The sequence below is a fragment of the Rhinopithecus roxellana genome, chromosome 14 (assembly GCF_007565055.1).
Source record: "Rhinopithecus roxellana isolate Shanxi Qingling chromosome 14, ASM756505v1, whole genome shotgun sequence".
NCBI classification, from domain to species: domain Eukaryota; kingdom Metazoa; phylum Chordata; class Mammalia; order Primates; family Cercopithecidae; genus Rhinopithecus; species Rhinopithecus roxellana.
In genome coordinates this window covers 2,337,760-2,350,636 of record NC_044562.1, presented here as the reverse complement: position 1 = coordinate 2,350,636, position 12,877 = coordinate 2,337,760, and the positions used below count along the sequence as shown (strand labels likewise).

The 12,877-nt window shown below is 37.1% G+C and overlaps 1 protein-coding gene across 3 annotated transcripts in view; it reads left to right on the top strand.

The window, feature by feature from the left end:
* Positions 1 to 12,625, top strand: part of ARHGAP15 (Rho GTPase activating protein 15) — a 638,248-nt gene extending 625,623 nt beyond the window's left edge. For all 3 annotated transcript variants that reach the window (XM_030916186.1, XM_010353830.2, XM_030916185.1), the window contains one exon: positions 12,262 to 12,625. In XM_030916186.1, coding sequence (XP_030772046.1) covers positions 12,262 to 12,445 — 184 coding nt within the window. In that variant the 3' untranslated portion in view covers positions 12,446 to 12,625. The remainder of the gene's footprint in view (positions 1 to 12,261) is intronic.
* Positions 12,626 to 12,877: the final 252 nt, after the last annotated feature.

Below are 12,877 nucleotides of genomic sequence, written 5' to 3'. Positions count from 1 at the left end.
TGTAATCCCAGCTACTTGAGAGCTGAGGCAGGAGAATTACTTGAACCAGAGAGGCAGAGGTTGCAGTGAGTCGAGATCATGCCACTGCACTTCAGCCTGGGTAAGAGTGAGACTCCGTCTCAAAAAAAAAAAAAAAAAAAAAAAAGTCTAAAACTTATTTTTCCTCAGAAAGTAAAACTAAGCACAAACTGGATGATGATACCCAAATTGCAATTGATTCTCCTTTGACTATTTTGCAACCTTTTAAACAAGGAGACAATTCTCAAGAAAACTGCTAAAGATTTTATGTAAGTGACTTTAATGAAAAGTAAAGTGGCTCTTCTCTTCACCTACATAAAAAGGAAAAACAAAAGTTGAGGAATACTCTGCATACTAAAAATATTCCTTTTACATTTATCTAACATCACAAGGCAAATATTTAAGTACTATATATTCCACTAATAACTTATAATTAGGTGCATTATTCTGCTTGGCTTAATTAATGCTGATCCATGCACAACACTCAATATTCTGTCTAAAATATTACTAGCACATACCAAGTTTCCCCCCCCCCCCCCAAGACGGAGTCTTGCCCTGTCGCCCAGGCTGGAGTGCAGTGGCCCGATCTGGGCTCATGGCAAGCTCCGCCTCCTGGGTTCACGCCATTCTCCTGCCTCAGCCTCCCCAGTAGCTGGGACTACAGGCGCCCGCCACCACACCCGGCTAATTTTTTGTATTTTTAGTAGAGGCGAGGTTTCACTGTGTTAGTCAGGATAGTCTCAGTTTCCTGACCTCCTGATCTGCCCACCTCGGCCTTCCAAAGTGCTGGAATTACAGGCGTGAGCCACCGTGCCTGGCCTCACATAGTTTTTAAACAGCTATATTGGACAAATTCAGGTAGAAAATAATGACAGTCTTACAATTTTTTTATTTCTAAAAGTACTCCCAACATAATATATTTTCTAGCCTTTCTCCCCTAAACGCAGAGCAATGCCTTCCCAGGATGTTGATATTATCAGTGGTTATTGGTGTATCAGCAGAGCTCAGGGAATAAAAATTAAGAATTCTTTTACTGCAGAGACAGTTAAATGCAAATGGCTGAAACCATTTTAAAAGCATGAGGAAAAATACCTAAAAAAAAGCAATAACTGAAATAATCATTTTGCTAATAGGGCATTTCTATTTACAATGAGATATGAATGCTTTCAGAAGTTTTTAAATCTGTGTGAATCTGGAAAAAAATAATACATGTTAATTTGGTTTTTCTTCCATCTGAACATGTTTCTTATCTGTGCAGATATATCCTTGGATGTGAATTAGGTGATTAAAAAATCAAAATATGTCACCCAAGACTTCTTGTTGACTCTGCCTCACTTTTTTCCCCAAGTCTTCCTCAGGTCTCAGGTCTCTCCATTAAGAAGTCCCTTGATGTCAAACTCAAAATTCTTGCATCTTAGCTATTTGCAGAAAGTACATTTATATCACAGAGTAATAAAGATCTGCATCTTAATCTAGGCTCCGCCACTTACTTCCTGTGTGGCTTGGATCAAATTTTCAGTCTTTCTCGGGGTCATTTTGTTTATCTGAAAAAGTTCACCTGAAAATTTTCTCTTACTTCCAAACAAAAGAAAAAAAACGGGAGAAGAAGTATCCCAATATACCGTAAAGTTACAGTGATTTAAATAGCAGAGTACTGGATCAAAATACACAGAGGCCAGGCACAGCAGTTCACACCTGTAATCCCAGCACTGTGGGAGGCTGAGACAGGCGAATCACTTTAGGTCAGGAGTTCAAGACCAGCCTGGCCAATATAGCAAAACCCTGTCTCTACTAAAAATACAAAAAATTAGCCAGGCATGGTAAAGCGTGGCTATTTGGGAGCTAAGGCATGAGAATTGCCTCACCTTGGGAGGTGGAGGCTTCAGTGAGCCAAAATAATGTCACTGCATTCCAGCCTGGGTGACAGAGTGAGACTCTGTCTCAAAAAAAAAAAGAAAAAGAAAAAAAAATATATATATATACACATACGTACATACACAGAGATAATCAGCACAGTACTGTATACCCGGGTGTGTGGCCGAGTGCAGGCAATCTGCACAAAAAAAGCAGTACCACAAATCAATGGGGAGTGGTGGTTTATTCAACAAATGTCATAGGGAAAATTAACTGGCTTCCAGGAAAAAAAAGTAAATTTAGATTACCATCAAATTTCACACAACAAAAATACAATGAATTAGATGATATGCTTTTCAAAACTATTTAAAATAATTTTTAAAAACAAGACCTTGATAATAGTTATCTGATCTCTTTAAATGGATGAATTTTATAATAAAAACAAAGATAAAAATCTAAAAGAAATAGTACTATATATGACTACATAAGAACTTAACTAAATAAAATTCAGAAACACAAGAATTGGGAGATTGTATGTGCCACAAAAGTAATGAAAAGTTACTCTTAAGACATAAAGAAACTTAGAAATCTACATATGCAAGGATTTTATTGTAGCATTGTCTGTAATAGCAAAGAATTAGAAGAAGCAACCTAAAAACCTAGCAGCAGAGAAATGGTTAAATAAATTAAGGTATTTCCATACTATGAAATGTAACAACTTTTTAAAAAAGAATGAGGTATTTTTATATGTACTGACTTGGAAACATGCCCGTGATATATAGTTAAGGGGGGAAAAGCAAATTTTAGCACATTATGTATTTTTTATTTCATCTTTTTTAAAAAGGAAAAAAATTATATATATATAATTGTGTGTGTGTGCGTGTGTATATATATAAAAATATATAAAGATAGGTAGATGGATAGATGAGTAGAAAAACATCCAGAAGGAACACCCATCTGTTAATTATAGTTATGAAGGAATTTGACTAGGAAACAGGGGAGGTTTTTACTTTTTACTTTTCAATACTTCTGATTAGTACTTTTTTTTTTCCCCACAAGAGCATGTATTGGTTTTGCTGTACAGAATAAAATGGATTAAACAAGCAAACATGAAAGCATACACTCTAAATAGGAAAGCGGGCAGGAGGTGTTCACGGGAGAGAACACACACATGGCTGCTTGTTTGCTTTATTAACTTCTTCCCTGTTTCCTAAATTCAAAGAATCCTAAGTTCAAAGAATGACAGACTATTTTTTAAAAAGAATAATACCAAATTATAATACTGCTAACGGGACTAATAGGCTCCCCTCCCCCCCGCACCCCATGTTATGTTTTAAGGAAAAAAGATCCATAACTTGATAATGTGGTGCTGGTTCTGAAGATGTGGTTCCCAGCCAGACCAGCAGTACTGCTACCGCTGGGGAACTTGACAGGAATGCCGTTCATCAAGCCTCTCCCTGGACTTGCTGAATCAGAAATCTGGAGGTGGAGCCCAGCAACCTGCCTTTTAATACCTTCCAAATTATCTTCCTAAAGGGTGAAGTTTGAGAACCACTGATCGCGTTGTTACATTTCTATTATTTTACACTAAGGCAGGGGTCTTCAACTGCATCATTATTGTCATTTGGGGCAGATCATTCTTTGTCATCAGAGCTGCCTGTGCATTGCAACATGTTTAGCAGCATCCTTTGCCTCTACCCATTAGACACCAGTAGTAATTTCCCACCCCACCTTCTCATGACAACCACAACTGTCTCCAGATACTGCCAAATCCCTTATAGGTGGAGGGGTGGGGCTTGGGGCAAGGTACAATATTGCTCCTGAATGGGAACTACTGCCTAAATCAATACTCCAAAATGTAGAGGAAGAGTACATCGAAAGTTTTTATTTATTTATCTCACTTATACTATGAAAGCATAGGGCACAATTCATTCTCTTCCATATACGGTAATGATGAAGTGATCTATATTACATATATAAGTCATAGGAATTATTCCTGTTAGAAGTGAAAAATGCCAGATACAGAATTATATAAAGTGCATTTTCTCAAAGTTGTATGTAGATACATTATATAAACATTTCTATCATCTCTAAATGCTAACAGTGTCATTCTCCTTGAACTCAAGAAATGATTTCCATCACCTTTAGAAATAAGTCCCTCCACAGCATTTCCTACCTCTTTCCTTTGCTCCCTGGCCTCCAGCCAGAGAGCGTTCTCCGCTCTAATGCTCTGCATTCCTCACCACCAGGTGTACCTACCATTCCCTGCCCGGAACACTCGTTCCCCCTGATATGTGCACCTCGACAGGGCTCTGCTCAAATCTCCCTTCCTTAGAGAGGGCTTCCCTGAGCACTCCGTCTAATACATGTAGCACTTCTTACCACTCTCTGCTCATTAGTATTACCTGGGGGTCATTCAAAAATGAAGGTAGCCTGGCCTTGCCCAATATTAAATAAAAGAGAATCTCTGGGAATGGATTCCAGGCCATCAGTGTTTTTTTTAAAGCTCCCTAGGGTCGGTGGAAGAACCATTACTTCTCTTTTTCTTAGCTTTTCTTGAAGTACTTCAGGGCCTGAAGTCACATTTTATATTGCTTTGTGTATGGTTTGTTGTCTGTTTTCCCCACTAGTTTGTAAGCTTCATCTAAGCAGGGATTTTGTCTATTCTACTCATTGCACTATCCCTAATATCCAGAATAGTGTCAAACACATAGTAAGTACACAATAGATTTTTAATGAACTAATAAATGGTTACATCGAGTTACCAGTGTTTATTATACTCTTCTAAAGTTTTCAGATTTTCTCTAATAGAATGCATTTATCATCAAAAAAAAAGAAATTAAAGCTGATTTTAAAATCTGCCTTTAAAATTTGTGATATATTTGAAGCACAGTGATTAGCACATAGAAGGTATTAACAGTAACAAACAGTAACTACTGTAAATGTTTCTTTTTGGTATTATCTACTATGTCAGGGTTTTGGTTCTGATATTTTTATCTGTGTTTGTTATCACACCTTACAGAACACATATTCCAATTAGAAATCAATTATTAATTGAAGCCTGTGGACCATTCATTTTTTCACTTTTTAGTTCTCACATCTTATTAAATATTCTAAATATTGCTTTAGAGATACTTTAGAATAGCACTATAACGCCCAATCAATAAAATATGAAACAAGTGAATAACTGAAAATGTTTCAATCTTCTGCATTGAAATTCATGCAAAGAGGTTCAATAAATGCAAAGAATCTGGCCATGTTAGCTATCAATACTCAACTGCCATATAACGCTCCTTTGCTATAATATACTTGCGAATTATATATACATAACTTCAAAGCTAATTTTTTACTTTTATTTAAAAGCAAAAATGTCAGAATATAGCAATAATTCCTATTGAGGATGATAGTTATTTTGGAAAATAAGAGTGACATGTTTAGATATAAAATTGAAGACTTTTCATTTAAGCCAACAGATATGTAAACTGGCATATAAAAAATGGCTGAATTTATCTTTGAATGACCACCTTAAAACACACAAATGTTAAATGCAACAATACTTGTGAATGCTCTCCTGCTTTTCCAATACTTGAGAATGTTTCTGGCATACAACTATAACTTTAAAGAAGAAGGTAGAATTTCTGCTAAGTCCTCAATCTTATAAAAAGGCCAGTGTAGATAGCAGTATAGTTTGTGCAAATTGAGGGTAGGCAAGCATATGGTTAGCATGGATCCCCCCCAAAATAGTTATAGCACATAGGAAACATAAGTTGAGCATATTGAAAATTTATTCTATTTTTAACAGCCTCTCTTTAGTTAAGTGGTCAAAGTCACAATTAACATTTCACATGCAGTGGCTGAGCTATATTTTGCAAGCCAGGTGTGACCTGATGGCAGGAATACGTTTACCACCACACTCTCCTTATTTTGTAAAACTATTCTAAAGTTATGTGTGTGTTGGAAAATCATGGCATTCCAGAGATAGAGAGGGGAACATTTCTAATACACCTTCATAACTTGAGAGTTGTCCTCCAGGCAATCATGTGGCTTTCAACACACTTTGCAAGTCACTATAGTAACTGCAAAGCACAAACTTAAAAGAAAGTTCACATCCTTAAATCTGTTTGGAGCTGATTTATTATTAAAGGCTTTGGTCTTCTTAATTCAGCATTAATTTTTAGTTGTATATTAAAGTTTTCTTTCAGTTCGAGTCATTTGGCTGTGATTTCACGCGACTAAGAAATTTCTTTGAATTAGCAATTCAGCTCATTTTGGGAAAAACTTATCCAGCATAAGGCTTTTTTGAGAGGATTTCTTTTCTGGGGGTCCAACATCTGTAGCACTGGATTATAAATTGTTTCTAAAATAAACTTAAATTGATGGATCACTGTTCTTCCCACTTGGGCCTGACAAAAGGTAGCACTCACATTTCCTTTCTTTTATGCTGTAAACTGTGTATCACTTTTCAGCTCTTGCTAGAAAAATGAATTCTTACTCATTTTAAGATTTTGTAAACTTGAATTTTACTTAGTAGTATAAGAAATGCTTTTACTAGGAATACATACGAAGTGCTATTTCATGAACAAATTCATAAAATCATATTTTTGTCGGGCTATTTAAAACTAAGCAGTATAAATAAATAGCCTTTCTCAAGAATTGCAGTTTGGGGCCTTTTTTTTCTGTTAGTTAAGCATTCTTAAGTTAGGCACTAAACTTTGAGCTCCTCATGTTGCTTAGAATCATGTATCTTTGCTACGATTTCTTGGGAGTAAATTAATGATGAGTCAACATACACCAAGAGGAATTCCCAAATACTGACATAAGGTCTAAATATTTTTGGGGCTTCCTGCCCACTATCATGTTAATGTCCCAACCATGTCTTTCCTTTACCTTTCTCACAGATTAGTTCTTTTGCCTTTTGGCCTTTATTTTATCATAAAAGGGGAGTTTCTTTCATTTCTTTGCTAAAAACAGGTTAAATGGTAGCTCAAAATTTACAACACAGTCATGGAGTTTAAGGACCTAATGAAACCTAAGTCCTACCAGAGGGGTGCAACTAGCCAGAATGACCAGAATCTGACTTCTTTCTGAGTTAGCTGGTACAGAAATGTGAAGCCAGGGTGGCATAGGAGGATAAAATTCCTAACATTTTCAGACTTGTATATGGTAGATCCTTAGCAAAACACATGAGAGCAGCATTTCTTCATATACACTCTTCAGTGTTACTCAGAAAAGAGAATCTATGTACAAGATTCAAGTAATTTAGGGAGGACACAAAGATGGGCAAGGATTTTTTTTTCTGCAGGACTTTTCAGAGACTTTATACTTTTGTGCATTGTGCATATCCAAGAAGAAAAAGTGGCACTCAATTTTCTCCAAAACTTTTACGTTGGAATGCCATTTTCATGAAGCATATCAGAGGAATGGTGTTTTACGGAACCAACTTTATTGAAAGGTATTGCCAAAGCCATGGTAAAGATGTATATAGTTTCTGGATCAGATCCACCCCACCAACAATACAACTCAACTAAAGCTCAAGCTACTTGAAGTATACCTGTTTTTGAGAGTTTTCCATCTAAGATACTAAATTGAATTATATTATTTCATGTAAGGTTTTTTATTTTTTCCAGCAGCCTATGCTTCTTTTCTACATATGTTTTACTAGTTGAAACCTTCAGAAATAATCCCTAGCTCTTCCCCCACAGTGAGAGTGAAAATTGTGGTTTCTCCTGATGTGAGGTTAAAAAAAAAAAAAAAAGAGAGATGTAATAATTAGATATAAAAAGAGATATAATAATATAATTTTGCAGGATAGTATTCTAACTATATATTTGAAATTGTGGTTGATTCTCTCTGTGATCCTAAATCAATCACTTAACTATTTAGGAGTCCAGCATGGTAGGGAAAACGTAAGCTTCCATTTGAATCATGACATTTATAACAGCATTAATACGTTTTCCCAGACATCCCCAGTTCAGGGGCCTTCTTTGCTGAAAATGTCTATCCCCACATAAACTTTAATATGAAAATGTATTCGTCAGTTAACATGAATTATATAGTTCAGTATTTGGTGACTTTTACCCCAAATCGATCTTTACCTTCATCTTTTCTAACCTAAAGACAGTGATTTCTTAACACATGAACTACTGTTTGGTTGATATTTAGCGAACAAATTGCATATATATATATGTGTGTGTGTGTATGTACATATATAAATATATATACATGTGTATGTATATATTTATATACATATAAATTGTATGTATATATTTATATAGATTACATATATTTACACATACACACATATTTGAAATAGTGAATAAGCAAGATAGCCTATGTTCTATATAATACTATATCTAACCTTCTTTCTTAATGACTCTTTTTTTAAAAGTTACTACAAGTAACTTGATCTTCCTAACTCAGGAAAAAATCTCAAACTGCTGAAAAATTTAACCTGCAATAATGCAAACATAACAGGAATATAAAACTATGCGTTATCTTTTAAATTTACTTAAACGAGATTATTTAAAACATGCGTAAGTTCAAGTTTTATTAAAAGCAAATGGAAAACGTGCAGGGAAATGCACATAAAGGATACAGGTTTGAGGTAGAATGAATATTTTATATTTACACATGCATAAAAGCACAAAATGAACATTTTTCCACAGGAAATTTAGGTAATATGCATTTTCAGAAATTCATTACAGGAGTCCCCCACGATGGCCCAGTGGCTTAGAGAAGCCTTCTCCCAAGGGACACTCAGCCATGCAGGCACATGCCTTTCCCCAAGGAGGCACTCGGACACGCAACTCTAGCCTCCAACTCTTTCTTCTATAATTGCATCTTCAATCCTCTACTTTTACATAATCTCTTTCCCCTTTCAAACTTCCTTGGTTCCCTCCCCCACATTTGGCCCCGCTCTGGTTTCTAAGACCAGGTCTTTTGCTGAGCAGGAAAAATATAAAGAATGCTACAGAAAAAGTAAATAGTCTAGCCCCATTTCAGTTTTCTTACTCTCCCTTCAAGGCCTGAGTCCCCCTTGAGAGCCGAGTTACCCCTCCACCCACCCAAGCTCCTCCAAAGCTATAGACCCCTTCGCAGCTTCCACTCCCATAAACTCAGACTGTCCCTCCACTAATGAGCTCTTGCATATCCCTTGATTTTTAGCCTCACCTTTGTGGGTCTCAGTTTTGGCTCACAGATACCTTAATCTCACTGTCTCTGCACCAACTAAAATTATAGCCATAATTAAATAGGTAACTATATCTTTGATCCTGTCAACGTTTACATTATCCTTTTGCCCTTTCAGATTTCCTGGACTCCAAGTCCTAATGTTCTTCTACTACCCTGTTGGCCAAGATGCCCCTTCACCTTTGTACCTTCAATAGTCTTGCTTTTGCTTCTACCTTCTCCGTGGCCCATGACCTCTGAGCCCTATTCTCTGCTAGATAAATCTTATCAATTTAGACATTTGCTACCAATGGGTAAAGTTATTAAAACAACTTTTACCTAATAAGTGCTCAATTGATTATTTCTGTTATCTATCTCCATATTTGCCTCTAAAATGTATGTGTGTGGTGGAATTAATGAAGCAGTTAGTATCATAAAAAGGTATTAATTTAAAACCAAAAGGGAAAAACCTGCATTGCCTGTATTGTGAATCTTACTAATGGCTTTTATAATATGCATATCTGGGAGATGCTCAGGAGACATGTTAAACTGAGGTAGATGGGCATGTTAAAGAGAAGCAAAGGTCCATTCCACTTGCCCTCCACAGAGAGAAGGATGCTTACTTCGCTCAATAGGATTTTGGCAAATGAAATAGCAAAGTGCCATAGCTTCTTATATTCCAAACGAAACTTTAAATTTGAAGTCTCAGATAACTCACACTCTAAAAATATGAGAATCTCTTCCAGAAATGTAGCCATGCCAACAGTGCTCACAGGTACAAATGCTGTTTAAAGCAGAAAAAAGGGAAAATGGGAAGCAGAATATCCTTAATATTCAGTCTCAATTTGAGTCATTTTACCCACGAGAAATGTACTATCACCAGGCTGTCAATTACAATTCTAAGAGTGAAAAACGAAAATTCGGACCTTCTTATGATGGATCGTATAGTCATGTGGAAGGTGGCAGAGTGAAAAGTTGGCCCAGTTACTAGGGCCAGGAGTCATTACAGACACTGACAGTGACGCTTCCACAGGTACTGGACCCAGACTGCCTTGGCTTGAACGTCAGTTTGTGTGACACTGGCTGTCACATCACTCAGTCTTCTCAGTCTTCTCATTTGTTGAACAAGCTTAACAGTAGAAGCTACTTCATGGGATTGTTAGGATGATGAAATGAGACAATAAAATTGCTTAGAACAATAGTTGATTATTATTAACATTGGTCAGGTCAAATATGCTTTCCAGGCCACAGCATGTGCCATGAGCTTGCTTGGTGGTGGGCAGGTACCAGGCAGTACACACGTGGCACTGGCCCTGCTCAATCTCTTTCAAGAGATGGACAGCATGGCCTCTTGGTCACAGAAGTGGTTCTTCAGATTCAGGTTTGTGAAGGGAAAAAAAAATGCAACAGTCCCCCTTATCTGTGGTTTCACTTTCCAGTGGTTTCAGTTATCCAAAGTCAAAATTCCAGAAATATGCAATTAATAAGTGGCATAGCATTCCAAGTAGCATGATGAGTTCTCCCACCTGGGACATAACTCCTCCATTTGTCCAGAGTCTCCAAGCTGTCTGCCTTGGTGCCATCATTCATAGAGTAGCCCTCCCAGTTATTAGATCAATGTTATGGCATCACAGTGCTTGTGTTCGAGGATTCCTTATTTTACTTCACAATGGCCCCCAAAGCATAAGAGTAGTGATGCTGGCAATTCACATATGCCAAAGAGAAGCCATAACATGCTTCCTTTCAGTGGAAAGGTGGAAGGTCTCGACTTAATAAGGAAAGAATAAAAATTGTATGCTGAGGTTGCTGTGATTTATGGTAAGAATGAATCTTCCATCTGTGAAATTGTCAAGAAGGAAAAATAAACATGTGCTAGATTTGCTGTTGCACCTCAGACTGCAAAAGTTATGGCCACAGTGCATGATGAGTGCTAAGTTAAGATGGAAATGGCATTACATCTGTGGATGGAAGAGAAACATGTTCCAACAGATAGCAATCCAGTTCGGTGCTAGCTAAGGTTTCAGGCATCCACTGGCTGGGGGGTGGGGTTCCTGGAGCATATCCCCCAAAGATAAGGGGGGACTACTATAATACCAGTCTTTCTGCCTCCTGTGATTCAGATATGTAGGCCCACTTAGGCCAAACAAAGAGAGGCCTCTAAAGTCCAACCAACTCAACAATGTTCCACACTGAGCTCTGAAGCTAGAGACCCCACTGTCTGGTAAAAAGTGTTCCTTTGCCTTGCTTTATTTTCTACACTCTTATTTCCCTTGGGTTGGGATGTCTGATAGAATGAAGAGTTTGATATTTCTTAGCACCCTGTCTTTCCACATGCTGTCCTTACTTCCTTATCACTAAAACCCCACTCTTCTGAATTTTAATATAAAATCAAGTAGGCTTCAGCTGTCAGAATAGCATTACTTTTTTAATTATCAGTTTCTAGGATGGGGCTTTATTTTCTTTTTAGGAGTCCTGTGTTGGAACAGGCAAGTCATTACCATTAATAAAACCAAATCCTAGTGTTTCATTGGTATTCCAGCTCTCCATAGGATCCTCACACAAGCAAATACATATTTGATTCCAGTGGGGGCTCTTTTCCTGTGCAAATGCTATAGGATTCTGCATTTTATTGTGGCAGTAAGCTAAATTGGCTGTCCAAATGAATGGAGACACTTAGAATTTTGCCATATACCAAACTGTCTCAGAACCTATCTCCTCTACAAAACACATTCCAATTAGCATTTTCCAGGAATACTTTACTCACCACTAATCACAAAAAACTTAATTTTTAAAAGCCTACCTTCAGTTACTAATTGTACTGACATTGTTCTGGTTATTTTGAGTTCTAATATTTTTTTTTTTTTTGCATGCCTCTCACCTGTTTCCTCAATTGTCTCTAAACATTTTAAAGGCTGCATCATGTTAACTTCACAGTCATTTTTACTGTTTAATATACTTACTCATTCATTTCACAAATATTTGTGGAGTACTCACAATGCTCAGGTATTATGGGGTATACAGTTGGACAAGGCAATGTATCCTTTCCCCAAAACTCATAGGTTCTACTTCCATATAGTAAAGTATGTAGGGTAGAAGATTAAATAATGTTGTAATGCAGTTACTTTTCCTGAATGAAAAACCTTTTTTAGTCATTCCAAAGTAACCACAACTTCACTTCAAACTCCAGTGGAATTACTTTTTTCTCTCTCTCTCTCTACACAGGATAGTGGCCAAAGCCTCCAAGAACCTCATGTCCACACAAAGCTTAGGGATTGTATTTGGACCCACCCTTCTGCGAGCTGAAAATGAAACAGGAAACATGGCGATCCACATGGTCTACCAGAACCAGATAGCTGAGCTCATGCTGAGCGAGTACAGTAAGATCTTCAGCTCGGAGGAAGACTGACAGACAAGACAAGCTACTGAATACGTTCACATCTGTCTTGATGCCTAATATTTTTACATTTCTGTAAACATATTTCTGAAATATTTTTTGCCTTTCAAGCGACAGATGCCTCATTTTGTGAAAACTTCATGATGATTTTGTGTTTAAGTTCCAAACATTTGAATAAAATAATTGACAATATTTGCTATATGTGTTCTACATTAACCCCTTTGATGCTATTCCTTCTAGCACTTCTAGGAACACATCATGCATGCCGCATGCTATTAAATAATATGTAAAGAACAGCACATATTCAAAAAATGGCCTTAATGCTGCTCCAGGGAAATCGGGTGTGCGGTTGTGTATGTGGAGATATGAGTGAGTGAGTGTGGTTGGGAGTAGGGGTGCATGTGCACACATGTGCTTTCCCAAGATCCAGGCTGCCTTAGGCAT